Raw genomic sequence first — 27,800 nt, 5'->3', positions numbered from 1 at the left:
AAAACATTTTTTGTTTTGATGTTAACCTTTTTATTTTGGGTTGTAATAAGATACATAATATAACTAATATTGTGGAAACTTCCCCTTGGTAAAAATGACCAGATTTTGTGAAATGTGATTTCTGTGGAACCACATATTCCAAAGGAATATGGTTCTGTCCTAGTTTCTCCAACTGACTCTAGACTACACCTAAATATAGCTATATATTCTTTTAAAGAGAGTACTTGAAGGAAGTCCATTGATCAGTGCATCATGGCTAACTTAATTTTCTGTTTTCATTTAATAAGCCAGCACTCTTTTTGTTCCTCTGATGGGGTTGACAGACCCAACACTAAGCTTAAAGGACTAATAAAACAGTATTGGGCCAAGAAGGCCCCACCGCTCAGCAGCTGTTAGGCATGCTTTCTGTAGAAGACCTGCTTAAAAGGGGAGCTCTGGCAGTTGGGTTGGGAAAAGACAGAAGGAGAGATGTTTGCAAGAAGGCAGACGGGTAGTAGCTGCTGGAACAGAGCAATCTACAGAGGGGAAACTCAGAACTGTAAGTAAGACTTGGCTGGGAGTCCGGGGGCCTACCCTGTCTTCTTTCCCCCTCTTCTCCCTGATTAGGGGAAACAATTGAACTCTGGAAGTGAGCTGGGAAACTTCTCCCCTTCCATCTGGGTCTTTGAATTACTGAGACCATGTAAAGAGAAGGCTGGCATTATGCCTCAAACTGAAAGAAAAACAGGTAGGAATCGGACATGGGGGTGGGGGGGAGACAGGTCTGATCTGGAGTAGCAGCCAGAAGGCCCTGAGCCACTCCTCACCTCTCTTCCTCATGGGCTGGGACCTGGTGGAGAGGGAGTGCCTGGGTCCTCCTACTCTTCCCACCTCCCGCCAGCCACCTGAGAGATCTTGAAGGATTCTGGGAGTTGATGGGGGTGCGCAACAAACTGTGACTTGGTCACTGCCCCCATGAACTGCTGGGAAGAACTGTCCCATGACTTGGAGAGACTGTTTGGCTTCAGCAGGCACTAGGCCTGCTGACCCCAGAGTGAAGCCTGCAGCAGTTCCCATTTACTCACAGTGGTAGCATTTTTTTTCTCTTCAATCCATACATTTGCATACCACAACCATGAATACCTGCCTACTTCTGGAGAGTCATATCTGCTATAGCTGGTATTTTTTTTAAAATTAACTTCTAACAATGAAAAATGTTTTATTAGTCAAATTATTTTGTGTCAGTGTTTTGAACTGGTAATAATTGCTGGGGAGTAATTTATATATTTTCTGCTTTGCATATTTTTTTCTGGATACCAGAGAAACATTTGCATCATATAAAGCATGGTATTGCATGTCTGAGTTACAGAATGTGTTAAAAGCCCAGTTCTAGGGCTCATTGGAGGAATTTTTATGGAACTGTATTCCATCAGAATATGCAGAAATTGAAACCTTCAGGAAATTGCATTGATTTTAGCCAGAAATTCATTTTTAGAAGAAAAGTAGGGGGTCAAAATAGCAGGAGTCAAAAGTTGGAGTCAATATTTTGAAGTGACGTCATTATTTTTGTATTCTATTGTAATAGAATACAAAATAAAATGAAGTCTAAATCAAAACAAAACATTATTTTACCAAAACAAAATGTTTTAATTGACCCTTTTTTGATTTTTTTTCTTTAGAGAATTTTCAAAATGTTGGTGTTTAACTTTCATTTAGAATGAAACCATGTTTTGAAATATTGAAAATCCTTTGTGAAATGCATCTTCTTTCCTCAGCACAGTTCAACCCAGTTATCTATGCACAGGATGCATGTAAAAGTTCAGTATAATCACTTAGCCAAAGGCACTTTGTTTTCATGATGAGGACAACCATGTATTTCTCTACATTTGTTATGGTCTAATTAACAGGAAGCTTTATCAAATAGTGTAAAAGACAAGACACCGTGATGAATTGTTGCTTGGCTTTGAGAAATCCCCTTTCCTGTCACCAGAGGGTTGATTAGAGTTCCCCTACTTTCCTTTCCTTTATATAAGTAGTTATAGTCTGCATTATAGTTCCCAGGCTGTTACTGGCTAAAATCTTTCTGTTAATGGTCTTTTATTTTACATTACACACAATGATGTTTTAAAGAATAGGTATCTAGGTACACTGCTGACACTGTTACTTGCAGAAGGGGAAGAATCAATGAACTTCTTCAGTGAGAAGGGGAAAAGACCTCAGTCCATCTGAGGCTCATGTAATTTTGAAAGTAAATGGTTTCAACATGTTTGTAAATAGTTAACTGTTATTGCTCCCTTGATAAACACCCCTTTAGATACTCTGTCTATGTGACGGCCACCATATTAGGGATTGAAGCAGGGACGTAAAAGCTTGAGTATAAGCTTCTTCTTTTCTTTTATTAATCTTTAATTAGTTTACTAAAGATTGGCTGGCAATGTGGTGTTTGGGCAAGATCTGAGATACGTATTGACCTGGCGGCAAGTGTCTGATTCTTTGGGATTAGTACAGTGGTCACCAACTGATAGATCGTGATCGACTGGTCAATCCTGGAGCCTCTGACAATCAATCGCGATCTCCGGCTGCTAAAAGTCCGGCGGCACAGTGGGGCTAAGGCAGGCTCCCTGCTTGCCCTGGCCCCACGCCACTCCCAGAAACGGTCCTGCGGGAGGTAGGGGTCTCCGGGCGCTGCTCCTGCCTGCAAGCATCGCCCCCGCAGCTCCCATTTGCTGGGAACGGGGAACTGTGGCCAATGAAAGCTGCAGTGGCAGTGCCTGCAGGGAGGGGCAGCACACGGAGACACGTGCCCTGCCCCGGGGCTGCAGGGGCGTGTTGATCACTTCTGGGAGTGTCAAGAGGCCAGGGCAAGCAGGGAGCCTGCCTTAGCCCTGCTGCACTGCTGACCGGGAGCTGTCCGAGGTAAGTGCCGCCTGGCGGGAGCCCACACCCCAACCCCCAGCCCTGAGCCCTTTCCTAGAGTGAGCACTCTGAATCTCCTCCTGCATCCTGAACCCCTTCCTACACCCCAACACTCTGCCCCAGCCTGGAGCCCTCTCCTGCACCCAAACTCCCTCCCAGAGCCTGCACCCCACACCCCCTCCTGCACCTCAATGCCCTGCCCCAGCCCAGTGAAAGTGAGTGAGGGTGGGGGAGAGTGAGCAACGGAAGGAGGGTGAATGGAGTGAGCATAGTGGGGCCTCAGAGAAGGGGCGGGGTAGATCCTGGGTTGCACTTAAATTCAAAAAATGATCTTGTATGTAAAAAGGTTGGAGACCAAAGGATTAATAGAACCTCACATATGGTGAAATGGGTTTTCAGTAACCTCTCTCTATATTAGACTTGGTTTTCTGGATGGGAGCTAGGGCTTGAATGCCTAAAGGGGACCGTGTTTGGCTTCTGGTTAACCAGCATGGTACTGCAGAAGGTCTCTGTTACTGCCTTGGTGAAACTATAGAATAAACCACCAGTTTTGAGAGATTGTCTGCCCTATTTCTTGCAGTCTGCATGTGGCTTTCTCAGTATGGCCCATCCAGCCACTTGGTCAAAGGCTGTATCAACATGTAACTTTTATGGATTACCACAGAGGGGCACCTGTAGCATATACTCACCAGGTTGTGCCAAGATGACCATTTCTTTGGGTTTGGTCTTCACTGACCCACTATCCTTGCTCTGTTAGGCCTGTAACCCTGTGGTTCATTTGCATTCTTCCCTATTACCTTGTTCTCAGACTGAAGACAGGTGAACGGCACACATTCCAAGAACAGTAACAGGATTTTCATTGTTCTCTACTCAAAATGTGTTTGTTTTAAGGTACTGTACAACAAATAGAACACAGAGAAAATGAGAATGTGAAACCAATTCATTCTGATTGTAATTCCATTGCCTTCAGTAAAGTTACACCAAGGATATGTTGAGTCCATTTTATTTATTTGATACAGAAAGCTTCTGGTACACTGATGCAATTCTTAAAGATGAGGTTGTACCAGAGTAGAGGCTAAAATGTTACCTCTAGCATTTGTGCACAAGTTCTAATATTTGTATTTCTGAATTTAATGGAGTTCAGAGACTCAGAACAATTTAAAGGTCTGAAATGACATGAAAACTGGTCATTTTGCAGTATGTCAGATCGTGGATGGTGAAAATTATGAGGAAATTGGATTGCTTATGATTTCTGTCCAGTTAGAAAAAATGTTAATGGAAAACACTAACACAAATTCCAAGGTATTCATGTTTTGTTTTCTGCAAATGAGCATTCCACCTTTCAGAATTACATATTACGGTGTCATAAAATGCTCCTCACTAACCAAAGCCTTCATTACAGATTTTCAGAATACACAAAAGTCTCAGCCTTGAATCTTAATGTAGAATTCTCATGTTGTCACCTGAAATGTTGTTTTCTCTCAAACTATTCAATATTCTTTTGAGTTCTGGTTTCCTCCTGCAGAATTTCGGCTACTGTTAATGCATGTTTTCTGAAAGTCCCTCTCCTTCCTTGGGAACCGTCACTCCTAAATGAACAAACAGAGCAGATATGAGACCAGGTCATATGGTGAATTTGTTTGGGGTTATCTGGAAGGCAGGCAAGAAAGGTGACAACTCCGATAGTACAAATACACATCTAAAAACACACGTACAGATGAACTAGTAACGCTTTGTCATAGTCTGAGATGCCATCTGTTTTGTTTGTCTTGAGATGGAATGACTGGCTCTTAAAGTCAGTCCAAGTACTTTGATGAGGAATGTGACTGTTTTTAGCTAGTGACTATGTCCTGTTTACACGGCATCATCTTGAGGCTAGTGGTTTTGCAGGTGGCTCCTGTCAGTATAACAACACCCAAGATGCAAAATGAACTAACGGCTGCTCCCCACTCCATTGTTGGAAGTGCTGTATCTAGTCCTGACCCATCCCTTTAAGCACAACTTTTTTTTTTAAATGTGTGGTTTGTTTTCATCTGCTTTAAAATATTAGCACTAGAGCTGGCCAGAGGATGATAATTCCATTTTGCAACAACTTTTGAGGTTTCAATTTTTGTTTTTATTCTACATTGGAACAAAACAAAAACCTTAAAAATGTTTCTACAAAATGGAATTGCACTGAAATATTCATTTATGGGTTTAAAAAGTGAGGTTTCTGAGTCACCTGTCTCTGCCTGAAAACCACTGGAGAATCCACCTTGGATCTCAGAAACTTCCTGTTGCAAACTTCTTTGAAATCTATAAACTTTGATGAAACAGCATGTTTTGACGAAAAAATACTTTGTCAAAAATGTTCTGACCAGCTCTATTTAACACTATTTTAGAAGCTCAACTCATATCTTAGCAAATGTATAAATACTATTTTGAACTTCTATTTTATTCTGTTCAAAGTTCCATTCCACAAACCTCTCCTTTAATTACCAGTTCTTTCACCAAGCCTTCCAGAGTTGAATCCCTCCACCTCCCCTTAATAATGCCCACTTGTCCTCTCCCATTCTAGCTGCATTTCTGTATTCCCATACTCTTTGGGTGAAATCCTGACTCCATTGAAGTCAATGGCAAAACTCCCACTGACTTCATTTTGGCCAGGATTTCACCCTTTGAGTTGGGTTTCAGTTCTTTTGAGGCAGGCTTGGTTTTCTCTATCAGTCTATAAAACTCCCCATGCAGTTTTACAGTGTGCAAAACTGAGAAATTTATTTTAATTTTTCAAACACAAACCATCTTAAAGAATCAGTGGAGTCACTTGCATGCGAATAAGTTTTTAAAAGGAAAATAATTCATATAGTGCTCTAAGAAAATGATGGTACAGTGTTTCATATTATCCGTAATTTGTTACTTCATCAGTGCCCATACTGTGCAAGCTTTAGACTTAGATTTGTAAATGAAACCTTAATTTAACTAAAGTGTTGAATTTTGCAAATATATCTTCTTTGAATGGGCCAGTAAATATAATGCTGTTACAGTGGATTAACTAAATATAGAACTCTATAAATACTGTACACATGTTGTGAGTAGAAAAAATGTTTTTCACATGCACTGTGTTTTCCTATGTGCAGAGTATATTAATCCACAAATCATTGGTGAGGTCAGATTTGCAAGGGTATTTAGGTGCCTAAAAATGCAGATAGGCACCTAGTGGGATTTTCAAAAGTGCCTAAGTGAGTTAGGCATCTGACCAACACTGACCTCACAAAACAACTTGTGGAACAGGTGGCGGTACCCTTCTTCCCATATCTTATGAGATGTAGCCTGGGTGGGAGACCCATGTTCAAATTTACTCTGTACAAATAATCATTGGAGTAGGGACTTGAACTTGGTTCCTCCACCTCCCAGATAGCCAGTGGGCTATTGGCTGTTCTGTGGTAGAAGCCCTTTTTTGAAAAATCTTTTCCCCTTCTTCCATTTTTTGTGAAGAATTATGAAATTCCGGATGTAGAATTAAACAAATTTCAAAACCTCAAAATTTTTGCAAAACTGAACTCATGTTACCCACCATTAGGGCTGGCTGGAAAACTGCCCCTCCTCTCTGAATCCATACTATGACTGCCAGTTTGTGAAGGGGATGGTATGATGAAATTAACTACAATGGCACGTGGCCCATCTGCAGCTGCTAGTAGCAAATATCTGCAACAGCAAGAGATGGGACACTAACTGGGATGGCTCTGAGTTACTACAGAGAATTCTTTCCCTTGTGTCTGGTTGCCATATTTGGAGACAGGAAGGAATTTTCCCCCAGGTCAGATTGGCAGAGACCCTGGGGATTTTTCACCTTCCTCTGCAGCATGGGACACTGGTCACTTACTGGTTTAAAAACTAGAGCAAATGGTGGATCCTCTATAACTTGAAGTCTTTAAATCATGATTTGAGGAATTCACTAACTCCGCCAGAGGTTATGGGTCTGCTACAGGTGGTGTGAGGTTCTGTGGCCTGCACTGTGCAAAGGTCAGACTACACCCCTACCTCGATATAACGCTGTCCTTGGGAGCCAAAAAATCTTACCGTATTATAGGTGAAACTGTGTTGTATTGAACTTGCTTTGATCCACCGGAGTGTGCAGCCCCGCCCCTCCCCGGAGCACTGCTTTACCGCGTTATATTCAAATTCGTGTTATATCGGGCGGTGTTATATCGAGGTAGCGGTGTATATGATCACAGTGGTCCCTTCTGGCCTTAAAATCTATGAGCCTCTGAAGCTTATGAAATAACAGCCTATTTTTTCATTTAATCAGTGAGGCTTCTACCTGACAATCTTTCTTGGATGCTGTATATTCGGTGTTTGTGAGATTTCTTCCTCTGGCCGCTTTTCCTCATTGAGCTAGTGGTGTAGTAAGGGGACTAGAATTTGGAAACTTGTCTACCAGTTGAAATTCTACAGAAGACACACAGCTGTACCAGAGAATTGCAGAAGAATTGATTGTCTACAGAAGTTCTTCAAAATGGCCCTTAGGATTGGAGTAAAAAAGATGTTTTTCATGCTTCAACATTAGGGCTGGCTGGGAATTTTCTGAGGAAATGGTAGTTTGTTGAAACTGAAACTGTTTGTGGGAAAGGGTCTGTTATGACATACCTCCTGTTTTGAAAAAAAAAAATTGGGAAAAAAAGTTGAAATTGATGGAACATCCCAATTTGACACTTTTGTTTAAAAAAAATTAAAAGTTTCACTTTTGCTTTGGCATACCTTTTATTCAGAAATTTTAGCTAATTTATGCTAATTTTAAAAAGAGAAAGAAATGGCTGGAAATTATCCATACAAAATATTTTTATTGTCTTGACCTGAATTTTCTTGCAGATTATCAGTTAATGAAAATCTTCAAAATTTTTACTTTGCATCTTGATTCAGGCTGGGAAAAGTTTTCAAAATATCAATAATTTTCATAGGACACACATTCTGCCATATTGTTAGCACAATTTTCTCTCCAAGTCTAATTTTGATAAGAACAATAAAAAACAAACTCTTCCAGGAGTTCAACTTGAGTCAAGCATCTAGTACATTCTAATTACATATATTTTCCTCAGTGTCAACTTAAAAATGGCTTTCTTAGTTCTAGCTATAACAACTTTCATGTGTCACCTGCAGTGAACTGGATATAAGTCCCTATGTATTTAAATCTACAGTTTTTATTTCAAGCAAAAAACTGGTCTAGTTGAAAACCTACAATCCCTAATCACTCAAGATAATGAATGTTTTGACATACTACTAAGTGCAGGATTTCAGTAGAAATGCACTTCTATACAACTCTCATTCAAAGATCTCAAAGCAGTATGCAAGCATTAAAAGTTAAAACTAATCCTTTGAATTAGGTGAAGGAAACATTCCCTGCTAGAATGCATCTGTTTTTGTTTTACAGTGCACAACATAGGCCTGGCATCCTGGAAAAAAAATCAGATATACCAATAGAATTATCTTCCTAAACATCCTCTACAGTTTCCACTGAATACAGTGTAGTTCACTTCCTGCTCTAACCTGCCAGGCTAACACCCTTTTTCTTAGGAAAGAGTTATGATATCTTGATAAATGCTTGATTTTACATCTCATCCAAAAGGCAACACAGTGCCATGCAGATGCACACATTGGCTCAGCATCAGTAATCACTAGGATGGAAGAGAGTAACCTACTGAATGGCTATTGCCCCATTCTACACCACCTACAATATGTGTTCCTTAAAGATTTTTCATCCAAACATTGCATCAGCTCCGCTCTTCTTTGTCAGATCTGATGGGATCACAGCACGCATTGGTATGATTAAAGGCTGAAACTCTCTTATTTTAAGGATATCTTTTGGTTTAAAATTGAACTAGAAGTACCCTATTTCTCCATCTTGCTACATTAACACTTAGAGGTTAATCATTTCCATGAGAGTTCAGAGAGTGTGCTTTCATCTCATCCTTCCCCCAAAGAGTATGAAAAAGACATCTATTAAATTCTATCACAGCAGACAAGTAATTTTGTCTATTTTTAATCTTGAAAGTGTACAAATTGCTCAAGCCCTTTCTCCCAGAGAACTTTGTAATTTTGGTAAAATTATGAATGACTCTTCTTACCATACAGTAGTGAATACTACATTTGAACTACTGGTAACCAGACTGATTTTGAATATTCTGTGTAGTCTTGTCATTGGAGGCTCAGGGATTTGAATATTTCTGTTGCTTAGTAAGACAGAAGGGGTAGACATGCAGTGGAGAAAGGCCCCCCCCTTTTATGGTGTAGACACTGTAAACTGAGTCTCTTCCCTGATTACCAAGGTCAGAATCTCCTACTAGTGTAGTTTCTTTTAGGGTTAAAGATGCTGGTTCCTGTTCCTTGAAAGAGGTCTCATGTTTACGTCTGTAAGATATGTAAGAAGGGACTAGATGGTGTATTGCAGTGTTTCCCAAACTTGGGATGCTGCTTGTTTAGGGAAAGCCCTTGGCAGGCCGGGCTGGTTTGTTTATCTGCCGTGTCCACAGGTCCAGCCGATCGCGGCTCCCACTGGCCGCGGTTCGCTGCTCCAGGCCAATGGGGGCTGCTGGAAGCGGCACGGGCTGAAGGACGTACTGGCCGCCACTTCCAGCAGCTCCCATTGGCCTGGAGCAGCAAACCGCGGCCAGTGGGAGCCACGATTGGCCAGACCTGAGGACACGGCAGGTAAACAAACCAGCCCGGCCCGCCAAGGGCTTTCCCTGAACAAGCGGTGTCCCAAGTTTGGGAAACACTGGTGTATTGCATATACTCCTACTCTACTTCTACATGGCTCGGTATTAGAGTTGGGCAATTTTTTTTTTCCTGACAAATAATTTATTCACCAAAAAATGCAGTTTCCAGTCAACAAAAAGTATGAACTTTACCTGAATTCCCCAAATAGTTTCATACAAGATTCACAAGGAAACTTAGGTGGCATTGTCTAAACAGCTTGATGAGGAGGTGACGGCAGCAACCCCTGTCTCTTCCATAGCCGATAGTTAAGGTATTCACTCAGGACATTGGGGAGACAGATTTGACTGTCTGCTTTGGACTGGGAACTTGAACTTGGTCTCCCACATAATAAATGAGGGGCCCTAGCCACCAGGCTATAGAAACTCTCTCTTGCTGACCTAATGATTATTCAGGTATTTTATATAAAGTGGAACATCTTAAACAGGAGAGCTTGAAACCCAAGAATATACTCTAGCCTCATGGTTAGGGCACTCCCCCAGGAGAAGACAGATCTGGGTTCAAGTTCCTGCTCCAGAGCAGGAATTCAAACTTTCATGTCCTACATCTCAAATAAGCGCCCTAACCTTTAGGCCAGGGGTTGGCATCCTTTCAGAAGTGGTGTGCCGAGTCTTCATTTATTCACTCTAATTTAAGGTTTTGCATCCCAGTAATACATTTTAACCTTTTTAGAAGGTCTCTTTCTATAAGTCTATAATATATAACTAAACTATTGTTGTATGTAACGTAAATAAGGTTTTTAAATGAAGCTTCTTAAACATTTTAAAATTAAATTAAAATGCAGAGGCCCTGGACTGGTGGCCAGGACCCAGGCAGTGTGAGTGCCACTGAAAATCAGCTCGCGTGCTGCCTTTGGCATGCATGCCATAGGTTGCCTACCCCTGCTTTAGGCTATCTGTTATAAGGGAAGGGGGAAACTGCACTACAACTATCTTGTCCTCTGTTTTTCTGAACGTAGCCCTTTATTTTCTTGCTTTTATAATTATTATTTAAAGGGGTTAAAATATTCAGAAACTAAATGTTTTGTTCAATGCAAAACATCATTTGTGTTGACTTTCCCAATTCACCAAAAATTCCTAACCATTTTAGTTTCAACTCAGGGTTAACCTGTCTGTGTGTGTGTGTGTGTGTGTGTGTGTGCGCACGCGCGCACGCTTGTGACTGCCTGTGAACTGAAATATCAATTATTTATATAGCTCTACACAGTACAAATAAAAGGTTGCTATTGCTTCCTTAATGTAAGCATAGTTGGGTCCCTGTACGTCCATGTCCATTCATCTTCTGTAGTGGCCTCTGCTTGTCTCAACCCTCACACTCTCAATCTTTTTATAAATTCATAAAGAGCAAGACCAGAGGAAAATGGGAAGGAGACAATATATAATATGTACTGCCACCCTCGCTGAGATTTAATGCTATTGGAAACCAAACCAAAACACTATATACGTTTGATCTTGTAATAGTTATTATAAAATATTTTTAAAAGTTCTTTTAGAAGTTGAAAAGCCTCAAGTACGAGTGTGGCCATTAGTGTGTAGATAGATTTTGCTTCAAATATGGGGACCAAGTTTGCATCCCCTACACAGAAAAAACTTTGACTGATCTCTGGGACTTTTGCCTGAATATGGAGTGCTGCTTTTGGACCTATTGCCCTCAAATATAGATTTCCAAGTTGGGAGATGGAAACAAGGGACAGACAGATAACAATATGTTCATAGATACATGGTGTGAATTGCCCTTTTCCAAATTGCTGGATATTTTCTCCCTTACATGTAATGTGACTAGAGATTTCAATGTTACCTTGTCTGCCATTCCATCTTACCGTGACAAATATTTACTGCATTGAGCACCATACCTCTGGAAAGGTTCCAGGACGAACCTAAGAACCCATCACCCCAGCTTTTGTTGTTTGTTTTTTTTTTTAAATAAAGGTTAAGACTAATAAATCCCAGTGCATTGTCAAAGCTAGTCTGGTTTAAACAGATAAGCAGATAATAAAGGAATAGCAAGAAGCTACTACACAGGCAAGGCAAAGCAGCTTATACTTCACTTTTGACCATCAAGTCAGGTGACTGAGCAGCAAACTGTGACACATCAGGAAGGCAAGCTACTATGTCAAACAGCAGCTTGTTTCCTAGATTAGACTTCTCAATCAAAATTAGAAGAGGATTTCTTTTTATCTCCCTAATTAAGCTGTTCTATCCTTTGTATTGTTTGAGTCAATGTTGATGACTAACTGAGGAGAAAAGCCTTGAGGACTGTTTCCCAAATATAATTAAATGAGGACATAATGTTTTGCAATGGAAGAGATTATACATTTGCTGAATTTAAAACAGGAAAAACAGAAGAAAAAAAAAGAATTGTACACCCTGGGAATTTAGCTATGTACTGAGATGTATTGAAGTAGATGTTTTGGAGACATAAATTGGAGCATTTTCTTCTACTTTTCATTCTCTTGAGAATGTGTAATATTGTACAGTGATTGTCTAAAAAATCCATTGTTTGTGCTGTTTTTGTGAGATGAGACAAGTTAGGCTTTCTAATCCAACTAAACACATGCAAGAAATCTCAGCTCTGTTGTAACTAATTAGGAGGCAGGTGTTCTGTTTCAGAACATCCAAACTCACTTAAACTATAATCAATGCATACTGATTAAGCCAGTCAGTCCACAGTGCTGATATTTAGAGCTTCAGAAAGGTTTTGCACAGGGGATCTTCATTTCTGAACTTGAAGTGTAACAATACATTGCAGAGTCCTCTGAGGCAGATTCAATAGAACCATCCTAGGGCCAAATTCTGCTCTAGTTGTCCTAGTTACTTCACCCCTGGTCGAAAATAGATCTTTAATCTGAAATGAAAATCTTATGCTAAAGCTGACAGACTTTTTTTTTTCATTCAGGATTGCCATTAAGGTTAACAGCAACCTTCCCATTAACTTCAATAGAGGCAGGGTCTTCTTTATTCTTTAGATAGTAAATGCAGGGCCAGATTCCAACACTCAGGTGATTTGTCACACTATTTCAGTTTCCTTAGTCAGTTCTTAATATCCAATTTTTGTTTAAAGAATGCGTATCCAAAGACCAGGCATTGACTTCATTTACTCTTCATAAATATAATGAACATCTCCTTTCTTTGGAGCTACATTTTGAGTAACCTGTAGTTGTAAGCATTATTTTTAGTCTTCCACATCTTGCTATGCACTTAACTTACAATGCATATCTTGTGTGTGAACATATGTTTGCCTATTCCAGTGTTTCTCAAACTGGGGTCGCCGCTTGTGTAGGGAAAGCCCCTGGCAGGCTGGGCCCATTTGGTTACCTGCCGTGTCCTCAGGTCTGGCCAATCACGGCTCCCACTGGTCACAGTTCACCACTGCAGGCCAATGGGAGCTGCTGGAACACAGGCCGAGGGACTTACTGGTCCCCGCTTCCAGCAGCTCCCATTGGCCTGCAGCAGCAAACCGCGGCCAGTGGGAGCTGCGATCAGCCGGACCTGCGGACGAGGCAGGTAAACAAACCGGCCCAGCCTGCCAGGGGCTTTCCCTACACAAGTGGCAACCCCAGTTTGAGAAACACTGACCTATACAGCTGGACCTATGTGCTCTTAACCGAGTTATCCATATATAATCCACATGTGTTTGCAGAAATGGGTCTCCAAGTATTCTCTGTAATCAAAAATTTTAAAATGTACTTTAACATAGAATCCAAGCTCCATGGAAAATCTTTGGTTCTCTATTACTAATGACGATGAAAGAATGTACGGGGTAAAATCATTATTAGTTGGATTATTTCATTTGTATATTTTAATATTTATATATAATATATATAATACACACACACACACACACACACACACACACACACACACAGAATTTGTCTAACTTGTGTTTCTTTATTAAAGTTTACTATATATCAGGATAAAGTTTGGGATATCTTATTCCATATATAATATATCCACTAATCAGCCTGTCAGGATTTTGGCCATGATTCCCTAATAAAAGGGCTTGCTCATGCTTTTATTTGTAGCCAGCAGAAGTTTGGTTTTGGCTTGAATTAGAACAAGTGCAGGCCCAGTTGGCTTGTAAAATCTAGTCAGGTATAAATTAGCTAATACAATAAAAGTACCCAAAATAATAATACAAAGAGCTGAAGACTTTTCTTGGCCAGCCAGTTACCAGGAGAACAACCTGCATTTCTGGCTGTACTGTCTCAGTGGAAGGCAAATCCCACCATGAACATTTGTCCTTTCTTTCTCTTCATCTCAAGAGAGAAGTGGGAATATAGGCTGCTATTGATTTAAAAGCTTCATTTTAGTTTCAAATAGCCTTTTTGGTACAGTCCTCAATCACCAAAAAGACTGCATGGGTCTTTTCATGCAAGGAAGTGAGCACTCATAACTTCCATTTAAATTGAGGACTGGGGCTTTTGAATAGAGGAAAATACAGCATCTAAACCATCTGTGAATGAGACTATCAGAGACACCATTTTGGAATCTTTTAGGAGAGGGACGAGTTTAGATAGTAGCTTTTAGAACGTCTGAAGCAGCTGTTTTCTTTTATATTGGATAACATTAATAGAATGTGAGACTCTGTCTCTAATAATGGTTTGTAATCTCTTCAGAATGAAATCTTCCTGCTATGCCTGAGCATTCCTCTCTCAAGTATTGTCGGAGCACAAACTCTCATTGCATTAATGCTGTTCTTAAATAAAGAACTTGTGGTTTTTTATCCTCTTCAAATAAAAAATGAAATTACTGGGGAAAAAAGTCAAATAAAGGTAGCAGGCCCTCATTTCTGGGAGGCTGAATTAAGGTTTTCAGAGAATAGTTTTCTGCTAGGAAATAATGCTGTTTTTATTTTTTCTTTATATTCAGATGGAAGACGTCATAGCACGCATGCAGGATGAGAAAAATGGGATTCCTATTCGTACAGTCAAAAGTTTTCTTTCCAAGATTCCCAGTGTCTTTTCTGGTAAGATTCAAAGTAAATTTCATACTGTTTAAAGCACTATTGGTGCAAAGGGGTTCTTGGTCACCAGTCATGTACTTAACATGAGTATTCTAAGAAATCCACATAGTCATCTGATCTGGGAAAGAATTGGCTATATTGCGAATCCACGAAAAACTGGATTTCTTGGGAAAAGGGTATGCTTCTGCTATGCGTTGCAAGGAATTTACTCAAAGACTTTTCTAGATAGTCCAGTAAATTAAGCAATGGCAATACTAGATTTACTGCAGAAAGGCAATTACAGGTAGGTGGCAATATTTTTAATGCACCATATTTTCATTTCAAGCTAATTTGTAAATCTGTTTTCAGGCTATAGGTGCACTGAGTTTGGTTGTCTATGTAGTCTAATATCTTAACATAAGAACTGCCATATCAGCAGCATCAAAGGAAGGTGCATCTTCCATCCCACAATGCCATGTGTGTGTTGTAGTACCATAAATGATTTTTTTTTTTTTACTGACTCCCACATAAAATCAACTTATGATCAGAAGCATGAGGGTTGCTGTCCCTTGTTTCAGTCTAGTAGTGCAACTGCAAATGTATCTGTCTTATTTGTTCATATATGTAGTCAATATCATTATTTACATTTTTTAAAAGATATTAACTATTTGTACCTTGTGGATATTTATCACTACATTACTGACACCAATTTGCATTTATCAGTTTCTGCCCAACAGAGGTTGAATTCTGGAAAAAACAAAGATGTTGAGGCTAGGACTGAGCTGTATCATAAAAGCTTTCACGGCATCTGCCCACTTCATAGCTGGTCCTAATGAATGTTGTTAGCTTCTCTCTTTCACAAGTGCAAAAATCCACTCCATTTTTTAATCGACTAGCAAAATCCTTTTCGTTTTCTTTGTTTCCATTCATTCTATCAAATGACTGTAGAATTCCTTTGAAGTAGATCTTGGTGTCAAACCTATACTTCAGATACACTGTAAAATGGCTAATAACTGCATAGGTTCTTCACTCACAGTGCTTTTGGAGTTCTAGAGCCATTTTGCACAGGTGTTGCATAACTTTGCAGAGCACAAGCTAGGGAGAATTGGGCCCAGAGTCTTCTGTTGCACAATCCGTTAAAACTAAGAACCATCATATTTTAGTAGGCAAATATTTATTTAATAAATATGTTTTAACTTTGGGAATGGGTAGGGTATTTAAATATTTCATATACTTAATGGAATAAATTCAAATTTCACAGTAAAATTGACATACAATATGATGGGTTCTCTTTCTAGTTGTCCTATTTACAACTGGACAGCAAGTGGCAGAGTTAATGGTACTATGGGGACCTTCATTCTGAATGTGTGAGTTAAAGTCAAAAAGTTCCATTTATACCACAGTATACTTACTCTGAATGTCCCTGAATAAGAGGTTTGAATGTATGTGAAATGAAGAATTAGCCTAAAATGATTTTTATATTATTGTCATACTTGAATAAGACAACTTATCATGCATTCAGCATTTTAAAGTACAGTGTATGGCTGTTTAGTTCACTAAAGGAAAGATGATCGTAAAACTATATTTTGACCTGCACAGAATGCAAAAATTAGGATTTAGCCATAAAATCCTGATTACCATTTTGGATTTTCTAAAATCCATGCATCAGGTTTTCACAGCAACACTTACCCACATTCTCACGTTGCATAGGTTTCTGCAAACAACATACTAAGAAGCTTGCAAACCGCTCAAACTGGTCAGTGACACTTCTCTAAAAGGAGAAATTGAAAATTGTCACTACAAAGAAGATTTCACAGCTTTTTCTGGATCCTTTAAATAATCTTGTAAACTTCAGTATGTATTGAAGCATGAGTGTTTAAAGAGGCTGTACAAATGGAAAACAAATTCTGGAATACAGTCCAGAATGATGGTCACAATGTAATGGAGGGAGGTTTGCAACTGACTTATTATAAAGACAAGCTAGATCTGTTGGTCTACCACAGTTAGGCCCCGTAAGTGCAAGCACTTACACCCATGCTTAACTTTATTCACAAGAACATTCCCATGAAAGCCAATTAAACTACTCATGTATGTAAAGTTAAGCAAGTGCAATCTTGTTTGCAGGATTAAGTCCTTAAATGATAACTTTACAGATATGCTATTAAAATGCAAGAGTGAGTTTTTCATTTTCATTTACTTGTATTACATATTACTGATCATGACAACACAAAGTGAAATATTACTTTAAATAGCATTCTCTTTTATTTAGAATGATGTCAAATGACTGCTTATACCCACTTAATGTTTTTAAAAGCATTACAGTTTAGCAAAATTTCAAATCAAGAATTGTATCTGCATTTGATTTTTATATAGAATGCTGTGATGGTAGCTTGTCATTTTTTGTATAGTCATTCCTGTAAAATTTTTACAAATACAACATCTGTGCTACTAAATATCTCAAATGAAGGGCACTTCTTAATTTATAATCATTACAAATGGCTGCGATAATAAAACATCAAATGCGGGATTATATCATCATGTACACTTTGCACAAAAGGACAATTAGCCAACATTACATTCATGTGCTCATATAGAACAATCACATAGTATGTGGTTGGGGGAGGGGACTGACATCAAATCATTGTTTGTTTATGCACAAAACCATTGTTTTTGTTCCATAATTTTGTCTTATTTTTTTTTTAGTGCAAATTTGTTAAATTATCTCTCAGGATCTGTTTTCAAACAGATTTTTCAAATAATTTGAAAACAAAGAATGGGAATATACATGCATTTACACTCAGTGTGGTATTATATACTTAAGGGTCAAATTCATGTGTGGTGTAACTTTATTGAAGTCAGTGGAGTTATACCACAGCTGAATTTGGGCCATGGATTCCAAAGTATTTAATCCCATTATTTCCTAGTTTTGTGAAAAAATCTATTCCTGGGCTAAAACCTTGTGTGCCAAGATTCAGTCCAAGAATTTTTAACACCAGATTATAAACCTCTGTAAACAGAAATATATAATAGCAATGCTGGCTAGTGTATAGTGGGGGTATAGTTCAGTGGTTTGAGCATTGGCCTGTTATACCAAGGGTTGTGAGTTCCCTCCTTGAGGGGACCATTTAGATTTCGGGGCAAAAATCTGTCTGGGGGTTGGTCCTCCCTTAAGCAGGGGGTTGGACTCCTGAGGTTTCTTCCAACCCTGATATTCTATAATCTACACATAGCATTAATGGGAAGATACACACAAGTTCTTCTGCATCAAGATGAAACTGTACTTCTTATTATGCAAATAACAACTACAGTTAACAATTTAATACATTACAAAGTCTGTGAGAGAAATGATTGGGCAAATTATGCATACTTGTATCCAAACACTGAAGAGGAATAAAAGCATTCTAAAAATAGCATACTTGGCAAATTCCTACTGGGATCTGGGCTGAAAGAATTACAGGAAGTTTGCCTCAGGACATTGCCTACTCTAACATTTTACTCATGCTACCCACTAACCATTAGTGGTCACATTATACTGATCTGCAAATGATTGTGGTGCATTTTGATAGCCTTGTGAGAAACAGAGGTAAAAATCACACACCTAAAAAATGCACCTTATGCATTGTACTGTGGTCCTGTCAGATCTCACGCTAAGTGGGGTCAGACTAGTACTTGGGTGTAAGGCCAAGGCGCTGCAGTAAGTGGTGTTTGTGGTCATTAAACATTCTATGGCACCTCTAGCAAGAGCAGCGATCCTGGCTAGCTTCCAACTCGGGTAATTGCTGTTTATTCTGTCTATCTAATTATCTCTCTGTAGCTTCCACTGGATGTTATTTTTCTTTCCCTGTCTTAAAATGTTAGTGTGCTGTTAAACAATTGCCCAGTGAGGTTGCCGATGGTAGTTTTTATAGTTTTGTATATTGATATTGTTAAATGTACATAGCTTTCTGGGTTTGAGGATAAAAAAAATACAGATATTTTATACTCTCTGCAAGAAGAGGCTGTTTTTATTTTAACTAATTATTTCCAGTCTTCTTTCTCCTTATTCAAATACATGGCAGTTTTTCCATATGTATTTTATAGACCTCTTCTAAGATGTATTTCTCCATGCCAGATAAGACCCTTATTCAAGATTATTTTCCACATTACTTGATGAGATCTTCTGCCTCTAGTAGCAGCTCTGGAATGATAGTGTCTTTCTCAGAAACATGAGAACAGGGTAAAATCTGTCTTTCAGGCAAAGTCCACACTTCTCAATTGCTAGATTGCCTTTGAAATCAATGGGTTTTTTTCTGCTCATGTTTGAAAGAAAAAAACGGAACTGCTCTTTCAGTGATTACATGGATTGCTCCATGTGCTCTGCAGCAAATTGGGCCAAAGTTCTGAAGCAAGGTCTCCCTGGGTTCTCTGGAACTACTTTATGGAATTCTGCAGCAAAATGGAAATTCTGCAGCAGGAGCAACCAAATGTTAAGAATGAAGGTTAATAATGCACTAAATGTGAAAATGAGCAGTACAAAAAGGATAGAATCCTTTGTGTCATTCTGGATTTCCAATGCATTTATTGTTTGCTGTCCCCAAAATCTGAAATTGTAATTTGCTGCTAAAATATAGAAACAATTCAGAAAATGCTTCCCTTAAAGTTGTGCATCTGTCCTCTTCTATCTCCTTCTTGTTGATGTTGTTTATTTGTATTGTGGTAGTGCCTAGATGTTACAGCCCTATTATGCTAAACTTGAAACAAATCTATAACAGTCAGATGTCCCCTATTCCAAAAAGTTTTCAATCTAAGGTCTTGGCTACATGACAAAGCTGTAATCATGAATGAATTCAATTAAAATGGTTCAGTCCCCTGGGTAGACTCTTATTTTGATTTAAAACAGACTTATTTCTGTTTAGTTTAAGAATTGGGAATTGGATTAAGCTAAACTGAAATAAGTCATTCTTAAACTGAAATAAGAGCAAGCATCCACACAGAGATTTTGCACCACGTTAACTTGGTAGTTATGGTAGAGAAGGCCTAAGTAAGTGATAATCCTATAATTTTCATTTATATTTGTTCTCAACTTTTTTTTCTCTTCACCACTTTCCTTCACTATTCTCTGACTGACTCTACCTACTTCCTGCTCTTGTTTAGTTGCTGTTCCTGTTTTCCTCTCCACATACCTGCCTTATCTCTCACTCCTAGTTCTAGTTTTCCAAATGTTTCATCTCTTCCTCTAGTCATCATCTCACAACTTTCTCCCTCTTTCCCATTTTCCTCTCTGCCTGCTCCCCTATTTCTAGGTTTTGTCCTTAGTTTTCTATTGCTTCTCTTCATCCGCCCTTTTAACATTCTGTCCTTTAACAAATTTCCCTTTGCACCTTTATTTCTCTCCTCAGCCTTCTGCTAATTTCTCTCTCTCCCCTTTTTATTCTGAACACTTGCTAATTCACCTAAACACCTACATGTAACACACACATTTGCCTGTTTCCTTGCTCCTGTTATCACACATGTATACATGGAAATGTACACACGTCCCTCTGATGTGCCGAGAAGATACCGCTTGCTTCAGCACTGCTCTCCTGAGCTACCTCTAGAATGGGAAATCTGGCTGTTTGAAATTTTTGTGTTCAGTGTCTGAAAACTGTTAGTTCTCAATCAAGCTGCATATCGGGGTTTGGACAATTAATTGAAAATTAAGCTATAGCTGAAATGTGGCTGCTACTTCTGTGCGGTAAACCCAAGATAGCAGCCACAAGCTCTGTGAGGAAATCCTGCACATCCACTACACTTAAACTGATAATTTAGGGCATCTAGTATAATATGGCATATCTCCATATAAGCTCCTCTGTAGAGTCTGTTAGTGGGCTCAGAAAAGAGTAACACATACCTTGACTAGTGTTGTACTTTCTGCTAACAATTATTTTATAATGTTGTTAAACTAAGAGAAGCTTTTGACAGGCTTGGTTGCACTCTCTGCCAGTGCATTGTTTGTGTCTCAACTGAAATCTCTACATTGCAGTTGAATTGCAAGCTCTTTGTGGCAGAGACTCAATCATGCTTATATTTTCAATAGCTCCAAGCATGCTGTTGTAGGTTTGTACATAATTATCCAAGATGGTGACTGAGGATGAATCCCCGAAGCCTCTTTTGACGCTTTGAGTGCTTGATCTTCAATTCTAAAATTCAATTTAACCATTTCTAAGAGTCCAAATAAGCTTTTGTGCTTGACAGTGAAGCTCAAAATCACAGGGCCTGAATGTTTAGATGGCACAAATCTAAAATAGTGACTGGTAGCTGGTGTTCTGTGATATACAGCCTGCTGTGGTCCTGCTCTGCTCTTAAAGTGAAGTCAAAATAATCTTATTAACCTGTTTTCATTTGTAGCATCAATTTGTGTAGGTACATAATGCAGGAAAACATACAGATCGGAGTGGTTGCTGTATCTTTTTGCCTTAACTTTTTGATGAAAGAAAGTCTTGCAAGGGGTAAGGAAAAAAGAGGGGGCTTGATATTAGTCTCCTTAGATTTAATATGCCTTGTGAGAATGAAGCTGCCAATCTAGCTGCCTCTTAATCATCTCCACAATCAACAAAGCTAATCACACAAAAATTCTAGGTGTATTTTCAGCTAACGTTGATTGGAATATCAGAAATTGATAGGAGATGGGTGATTTGCATAACACAGGGTTCATCTCTAGGGCTGCGAATGAATAAAAACTTGTTTGAAATAAATGTAGGAAATATGACATATGAATCATAGCGATTATGAAGAGCACTGAGATCATTTTTGTTTTAAGCAAAGGCACACAACAAGCAAATGGAATAGTCTAGCTGTTCAGATCTGGATTTGGGCAAAAAGAAGCATTCATACTTTGCAGGTGATGCAATGCAGTAATTGGTTTTCTTTTGGCAATATTCATATTGAAGGCTTCATAAGAACATAAGAAAGGCCGTACTGGGTCAGACCAAAGGTCCATCTAGCCTAGTATCTGTCTACCGACAGTGGCCAATGCCAGGTGCCCCAGAGGGAGTGAACCTAACAGGCAATGATCAAGTGATCTCTCTCCTGCCATCCATCTCCATCCTCTGACGAACAGAGGCTAGGGACACCATTCTTACCCATCCTGGCTAATAGCCATTTATGGACTTAACCACCATGAATTTATCCAGTCCCCTTTTAAACATTGTTATAGTCCTAGCCTTCACAACCTCCTCAGGTAACGAGTTCCACAAGTTGACTGTGCGCTGCATGAAGAAGAACTTCCTTTTATTTGTTTTAAACCTGCTGCCTATTAATTTCATTGGATGACCCCTAGTTCTTGTATTATGGGAATAAGTAAATAACTTTTCCTTATCTACTTTCTCAACATCACTCATGATTTTATATACCTCTATCATGTCCCCCCTTAGTCTTCTCTTTTCCAAGCTGAAGAGTCCTACCCTCTTTAATCTTTCCTCGTATGGGACCCTCTCTAATCCCCTAATCATTTTAGTTGCCATTTTCTGAACCTTTTCTAGTGCTAGAATATCTTTTTTGAGGTGAGGAGACCACATCTGTACACAGTATTCGAGATGTGGGCGTACCATGGATTTATATAAGGGCAATAATATATTCTCAGTCTTATTCTCTATCCCCTTTTTAATGATTCCTAACATTCTGTTTGCTTTTTTGACCGCCTCTGCACACTGCGTGGACATCTTCAGAGAACTATCCACGATGACTCCAAGATCTTTTTCCTGACTCGTTGTAGCTAAATTAGCCCCCATCATGTTGTATGTATAGTTGGGGTTATTTTTTTCCAACGTGCATTACTTTACATTTATCCACATTAAATTTCATTTGCCATTTTGTTGCCCAATCACTTAGTTTTGTGAGCTCTTTTTAAAGTTCTTCACTATCTGCTTTGGTCTTTACTATCTTGAGCAGTTTAGTATCATCTGCAAACTTTGCCACCTCACTGTTTACCCCTTTCTCCAGATCATTTATGAATAAATTGAATAGGATTGGTCCGAGGACTGACCCTTGGGGAACACCACTAGTTACCCCTCTCCATTCTGAGAATTTACCATTAATTCCTACCCTTTGTTCCCTGTCCTTTAACCAGTTCTCAATCTATGAAAGGACCTTCCCTTTTATCCCATGACAGCTTAATTTACGTAAGAGCCTTTGGTGAGGGACCTTGTCAAAGGCTTTCTGGAAATCTAAGTACACTATGTCCACCGGATCCCCCTTGTCCACATGTTTGTTGACCCCTTCAAATTAGTAAGACACGATTTCCCTTTACAGAAACCATGTTGACTATCGCTCAAGAGTTTGTTTTTCTATGTGTCTGACAATTTTGTTCTTTACTAATTTTGTTCCGCAATGATTTTATCATCTTTAAGCGCTCCTTTTGTATTTTGATCATCAAGGGGCCCCACTGGTTATTTAGCAGGCTTCCTGCTTCTGATGTACTTAAAAAACATTTTGTTATTACCTTTGGAGTTTTTGGCTAGCCGTTCTTCAAATTCCTCTTTGGCTTTTCTTATTACACTCTTGTACTTAAGTTGGCAGTGTTTGTGCTCCTTTCTATTTGCCTCACTAGGATTTGACTTCCACTTTTTAAAGGAAGTATTTTTATCTCTCACTGCTTCTTTTACATGGTTGTTAAGCCACAGTGGCTCTTTTTTAGTTCTTTTACTGTTTTTCTTAATTTGGGGTATACATTGAAGTTGGGCCTCTATTATGGTGTCTTTAAAAAGAGCCCACGCAACTTGCAGGGATTTCACTTTAGTCACTGTACCTTTTAACTTTTGTCTAACTAACCCCCTCATTTTTGTATAGTTCCCCCTTTTGAAATTAAATGCCATAGTGTTGGGCAGTTGAGGTGTTCTTCCCACCACAGGGATGTTGAATGCTATTGTATTATGGTCACTATTTCCAAGCGGTCCTGCTATAGTTACCTCTTGGACCAGCTCCTGCGCTCCACTCAGGATTAAATCTAGAGTTGCCTCTCCCCTTGTGGGTTCCCGTAGCAGCTGCTCCATGAAGCAGTCATTTAAAGTATCGAGAAATTTTATTTCTGCATTTCGTCCTGAAGTGAAATGTTCCCAGTCAATATGGGGATAATTGAAATCTCCCACTATTATCGGGTTCTTAATTTTGATAGCCTCTCTAATTTCCCTTAGCATTTCATCGTCACTATTATTGTCCTGGTCAGGTGGTCGATAATAGATCCCTAATGTTATATTTTTACTAAAGCATGAAATTTCTATCCATAGAGACTCTATGGAACATGTGGGTTCGCTTAAGATTTTTACTTCATTTGAATCTACACTTTCTTTCACATATAGTGCCACTCCTCCCCCTGCATGACCTGTTCTGTCCTTCCGATATATTTTGTACCCCGGAATGATTGTGTCCCATTGATTGCTCTCAGTCCACCAGGTTTCTGTGATGCCTATTATATCTATATCCTCCTTTATCACAAGGCCCTCTAGTGCACCCATCTTATTATTTAGACTTCTGGCATTTGTGTACAAGCACTTTAGAAACTTGTCCCTGTTTATTAGCCTGCCTTTTTCTGATGTGCCAGATTCTTTTTTATGTGACTGTTTATCATCTGATCCGGCCCTTACATTATACTTTTCAGTCCTCTGCTCCTGACTATAACCTGGAGATTCTCTATCATCAGACTCTCCCCTAAGAGAAATCAGTGTCTGATCCACACGCTCCTCTGCAGCAGTCGGCTTTCCCCCATCTCCTAGTTTAAAAACTGCTCTACAACCTTTTTAATGTTTAGTGCCAGCAGTCTGGTTCCACTTTGGTTTAGGTGGAGCCCATCTCTCCTGTATAGGCTCCTCCCATCCCAGAAGTTTCCCCATTTCCTAATGAACGTGAACCCCTCCTCTCTACACCATCGTCTCATCCACGTATTGAGACTCTGAAGCTCTGCCTGCCTACCTGGCCCTGCGCGTGGAACTGGGAGCATTTCTGAGAATGCCACCATAGAGGTCCTGGATTTCAGTCTCTTCCCTAGCAGCCTAAATTTGGCTTCCAGGACATCTCTCCTACCCTTCCCTATGTCATTGGTACCTACATGTACCACGACCACCGGCTCCTCCCCAGCACTACACATAAGTCTATCTAGATGCCTCAAGAGATCCGCAACCTTCGCACCAGGCAGGCAAGTCACCATACGGTTCTCCCAGTCATCACAGACTCAGCTATCTACGTTTCTAATAATCGAATCTCCCATTACTAACACCTGCCTTTTCCTAGAAACTGGAGTTCCCTCCCCCGGAGAGGCAACCTCAGTGCGAGAGGCAACCCCAGCACCATCTGGAAGGAGGGTCCCAACTACGGGAAGGTTTCCCTCTGTTCCCATTGACTGCTCTACTTCCCTGGGCCGTTCTTCCTCCTCAACAGCACAGGAGCTGTCTGAGTGGAGGTGGGATAATTCTACAGTGTCCCGGAAAGCCTCATCGACATACCTCTCTGCCTCTCTTAGCTCCTCCAGTTCCGCCACCCTGGCCTCCAAAGTCCGTACATGGTCTCTGAGGGCCAGGAGCTCCTTGCACCGACTGCACACATACGCCACCTGCCCACAGGGCAGGTAATCATACATGCAACACTCAGTGCAATAAACTGGATAGCCCCCACTCTGCTGCTGGGCTTCTGTCTGCATTGTCTCCTAGTTAGTGGAAGGGTGGTTTACAGAAAGGAGTTTTGGAATGTGGCTCAGTTTACAGGTTTTAGGGGGGGGGCCACAGGGAAGGGGTTACGGCCGGCGAGGGACTCCCTCTCCCTTCCCACTCCCCTTCTAAACTCCCTTGCGAAACTCCCTGTTAGCAGCCCCTGGTCGCTTGTGCGCGGCTTTATAAAGCCCTGGCCTGAGTGAATGCCCCGCCCACTGATTAAGGCTCAGCCAATTACCAGAGGCTTTGAGCTTTCAAACCTGCCTCCAACTGCCAGCCAGAGCACACGGTCCCTCAAACAACCAAACAAACAAACAGACTGACAAACACAAGCTCAGCACACAGCAAGTAACCCCCAAACACAAACAAACACACACTACAGACAGTCACTTACCCCACAGATGCTGTATTAGCTCCTCCTTCACCTGGAGAACTCCCTTGCGAAACTCCCTGTTAGCAGCCCCTGTTCGCAAAGCTCCCTGGTCGCTTTCATATATCATCATAACATGGCATATCTGTTTAAGACAGATATACTGTTGTGGTGGTGCCATGCAGCCTTTATGGAAAACTGCTGTATACATTTATGGAGATCTAAAATATATAATGCTCAAATACTATTGGTGGTGAATATGATAAATCATAAAAATGGAGGTAAGTAGTAAAACATACATGCTATGCTGTACATTGAGTTGAATCTGTGTTAGTACAGTATCTAGTAGAAAAAGGTGCTGCCGTTCCATGACTGTGGCTCATAGGTCCTACTGCAATACAGATTAATAATAATTTAATCAAGATTGATCTAGGAAACTTTGAGACCCAACATGAACCATAGGAACTCAAATGAGTATGTCCAGTTGCAATTCCTTTCCAGTTCAAGTTGAAAGTGAATCTTAATCTGGGATGTACAGTAAGCAAAATGTCACTTTTGATAATCTTCCCTTTTCCCCAGCTACCTGGGGCTGGGTTGCCAGATCTGTTTATTCCAGCCTGCCAATCCAATGCTTCTTCCATATTCGCTCCATTCTCCCATGCACAGTCTAAGCACTGTTTTCTTGGCTCCCTCTCATTCCCCACCCACAAACTCTAGTCTCAAATCCCTCCTTTCATCCATCCTTGGTATGTGCCTGTACCATCTGAGTCTCATCTCTTGCAGCTTCTTCTGATAACACAGACCTTGCTCTCACTCCTGATGATGTGTTTCCACATGTGGCCCAGCAATGTCACACCTCTCACTGCCCTTAAACATCTCATTTCAGTGGCTTCAGGTCTTCTCAAATACCTCTCTCTGGTCGCTCACGTCTCTGATCAGTACAGAAGTGCTGGTCTTACCATGGCTTTGTACAGCTGTCCCTTAAGTAGTATGAGCATCCATGTATCATAAATCACTCCACTTATCATGTGCCAGAGTTCCCCATGATCAGCAGCCTTGTTTGTGGTTCTCTGTCAATATCTACATTTGCTGCTAACCAGCCCCCATAATACTTAGGCACTGGCCCTCAATGTTGTTATCATCTGGCTTGGTTCTGTATGAGTCATACATATGAATGCAGTCTTTTCGTTCCTCATTTTTGGGCCATGGTTTTAATTCCTTGTTCCAGGCATCAATCACCTGGACCAAATCTTCCTCACTGTCAGCCATTAGTGCAATATCATCTGCATAGATCAACTTGGTACTACCTCCCATTTGGATTTGCTTACTTCTGATGTCCATCACTATTATGAGTAGTAATGGACTAAATGCTGATCTGTGGTGGAGCCCAACCTCCACCTCAAAACTCTGTTACACTGAAGGGCATCCACATTTTTTGTCATGGAACTGTCATACAACACCATCTGGACAAGGTCCTCTGTTAATCCATAAAATTGTAGCAGAGCCACCAGCAGTTGCCTAGGTAATTTGTGGAATGTTTTCTCCAAATCAAGGAAAGCCCAACTGTACTTGACATTTCTCTCAGCTTCTTTTCCACCAACTGTCTAGTGACGAACATACCGCCTGTTGTCCCTTTTGCTTTTCTAAAATCAAACTACTCCTTCCCTAAAAATGGGCTCCACATTTTGGTGAATCACTTCCGATATTTTTTTAAAAGATGTTAAATGTTCCTCTTTTTTAAAAGAAATCATGGGCAGAAGAAGCCTTCACTTTATTCTGTTTTTAAATTCAGTGGTAGTGTTGGCCAAGGCATCTCAATGCATCCCCTTGAAAAAACAGTAGACGGAATGGGGTTTTCCCATCATATCCAACCACTGTGTACAAACTAAGCACTGAGACAGCAAGAACAACTAGTTTCGTTTGAAGATACAATATGGTTTGCAGCTATTTCCACACAGTCCAGAGCAGTGTGGACTGAACAAAAGCATGGGTTTGGAACAAGTCTAGCCAGAAAGATCTATGGTACTCTGTGTGTGGGACCCCAAATGTGTGATGAATAGATTTTGCTTTGGGTTGCATCCTTTCCTTTAGTTGGGCACAATAAATGTGAGTTCATTCTAAACAATGGAGGTGAAACAAGACATGAGTATGTGATGATCAAGTGGAAACATGTTTATGCTAATCTA

At 40.1% G+C, this 27,800-nt stretch overlaps 1 protein-coding gene across 10 annotated transcripts in view; it reads left to right on the top strand.

The window, feature by feature from the left end:
• The window catches only part of RGS7 (regulator of G protein signaling 7), a 427,776-nt gene that overhangs the window by 181,659 nt on the left and 218,317 nt on the right, over positions 1-27,800 (top strand). For all 10 annotated transcript variants that reach the window (XM_045011555.1, XM_045011554.1, XM_045011556.1 and 7 more), the window contains one exon: positions 14,514-14,610. In XM_045011555.1, the coding sequence (XP_044867490.1) occupies positions 14,514-14,610 (97 nt within the window). The remainder of the gene's footprint in view (positions 1-14,513; positions 14,611-27,800) is intronic.

This window comes from Mauremys mutica, chromosome 3 (genome assembly GCF_020497125.1).
Source record: "Mauremys mutica isolate MM-2020 ecotype Southern chromosome 3, ASM2049712v1, whole genome shotgun sequence".
Classification (NCBI taxonomy): Eukaryota; Metazoa; Chordata; order Testudines; family Geoemydidae; genus Mauremys; species Mauremys mutica.
The sequence above is the reverse complement of the archived record's forward strand: the minus strand, read 5'-3'. Positions and strand labels throughout refer to the sequence as shown.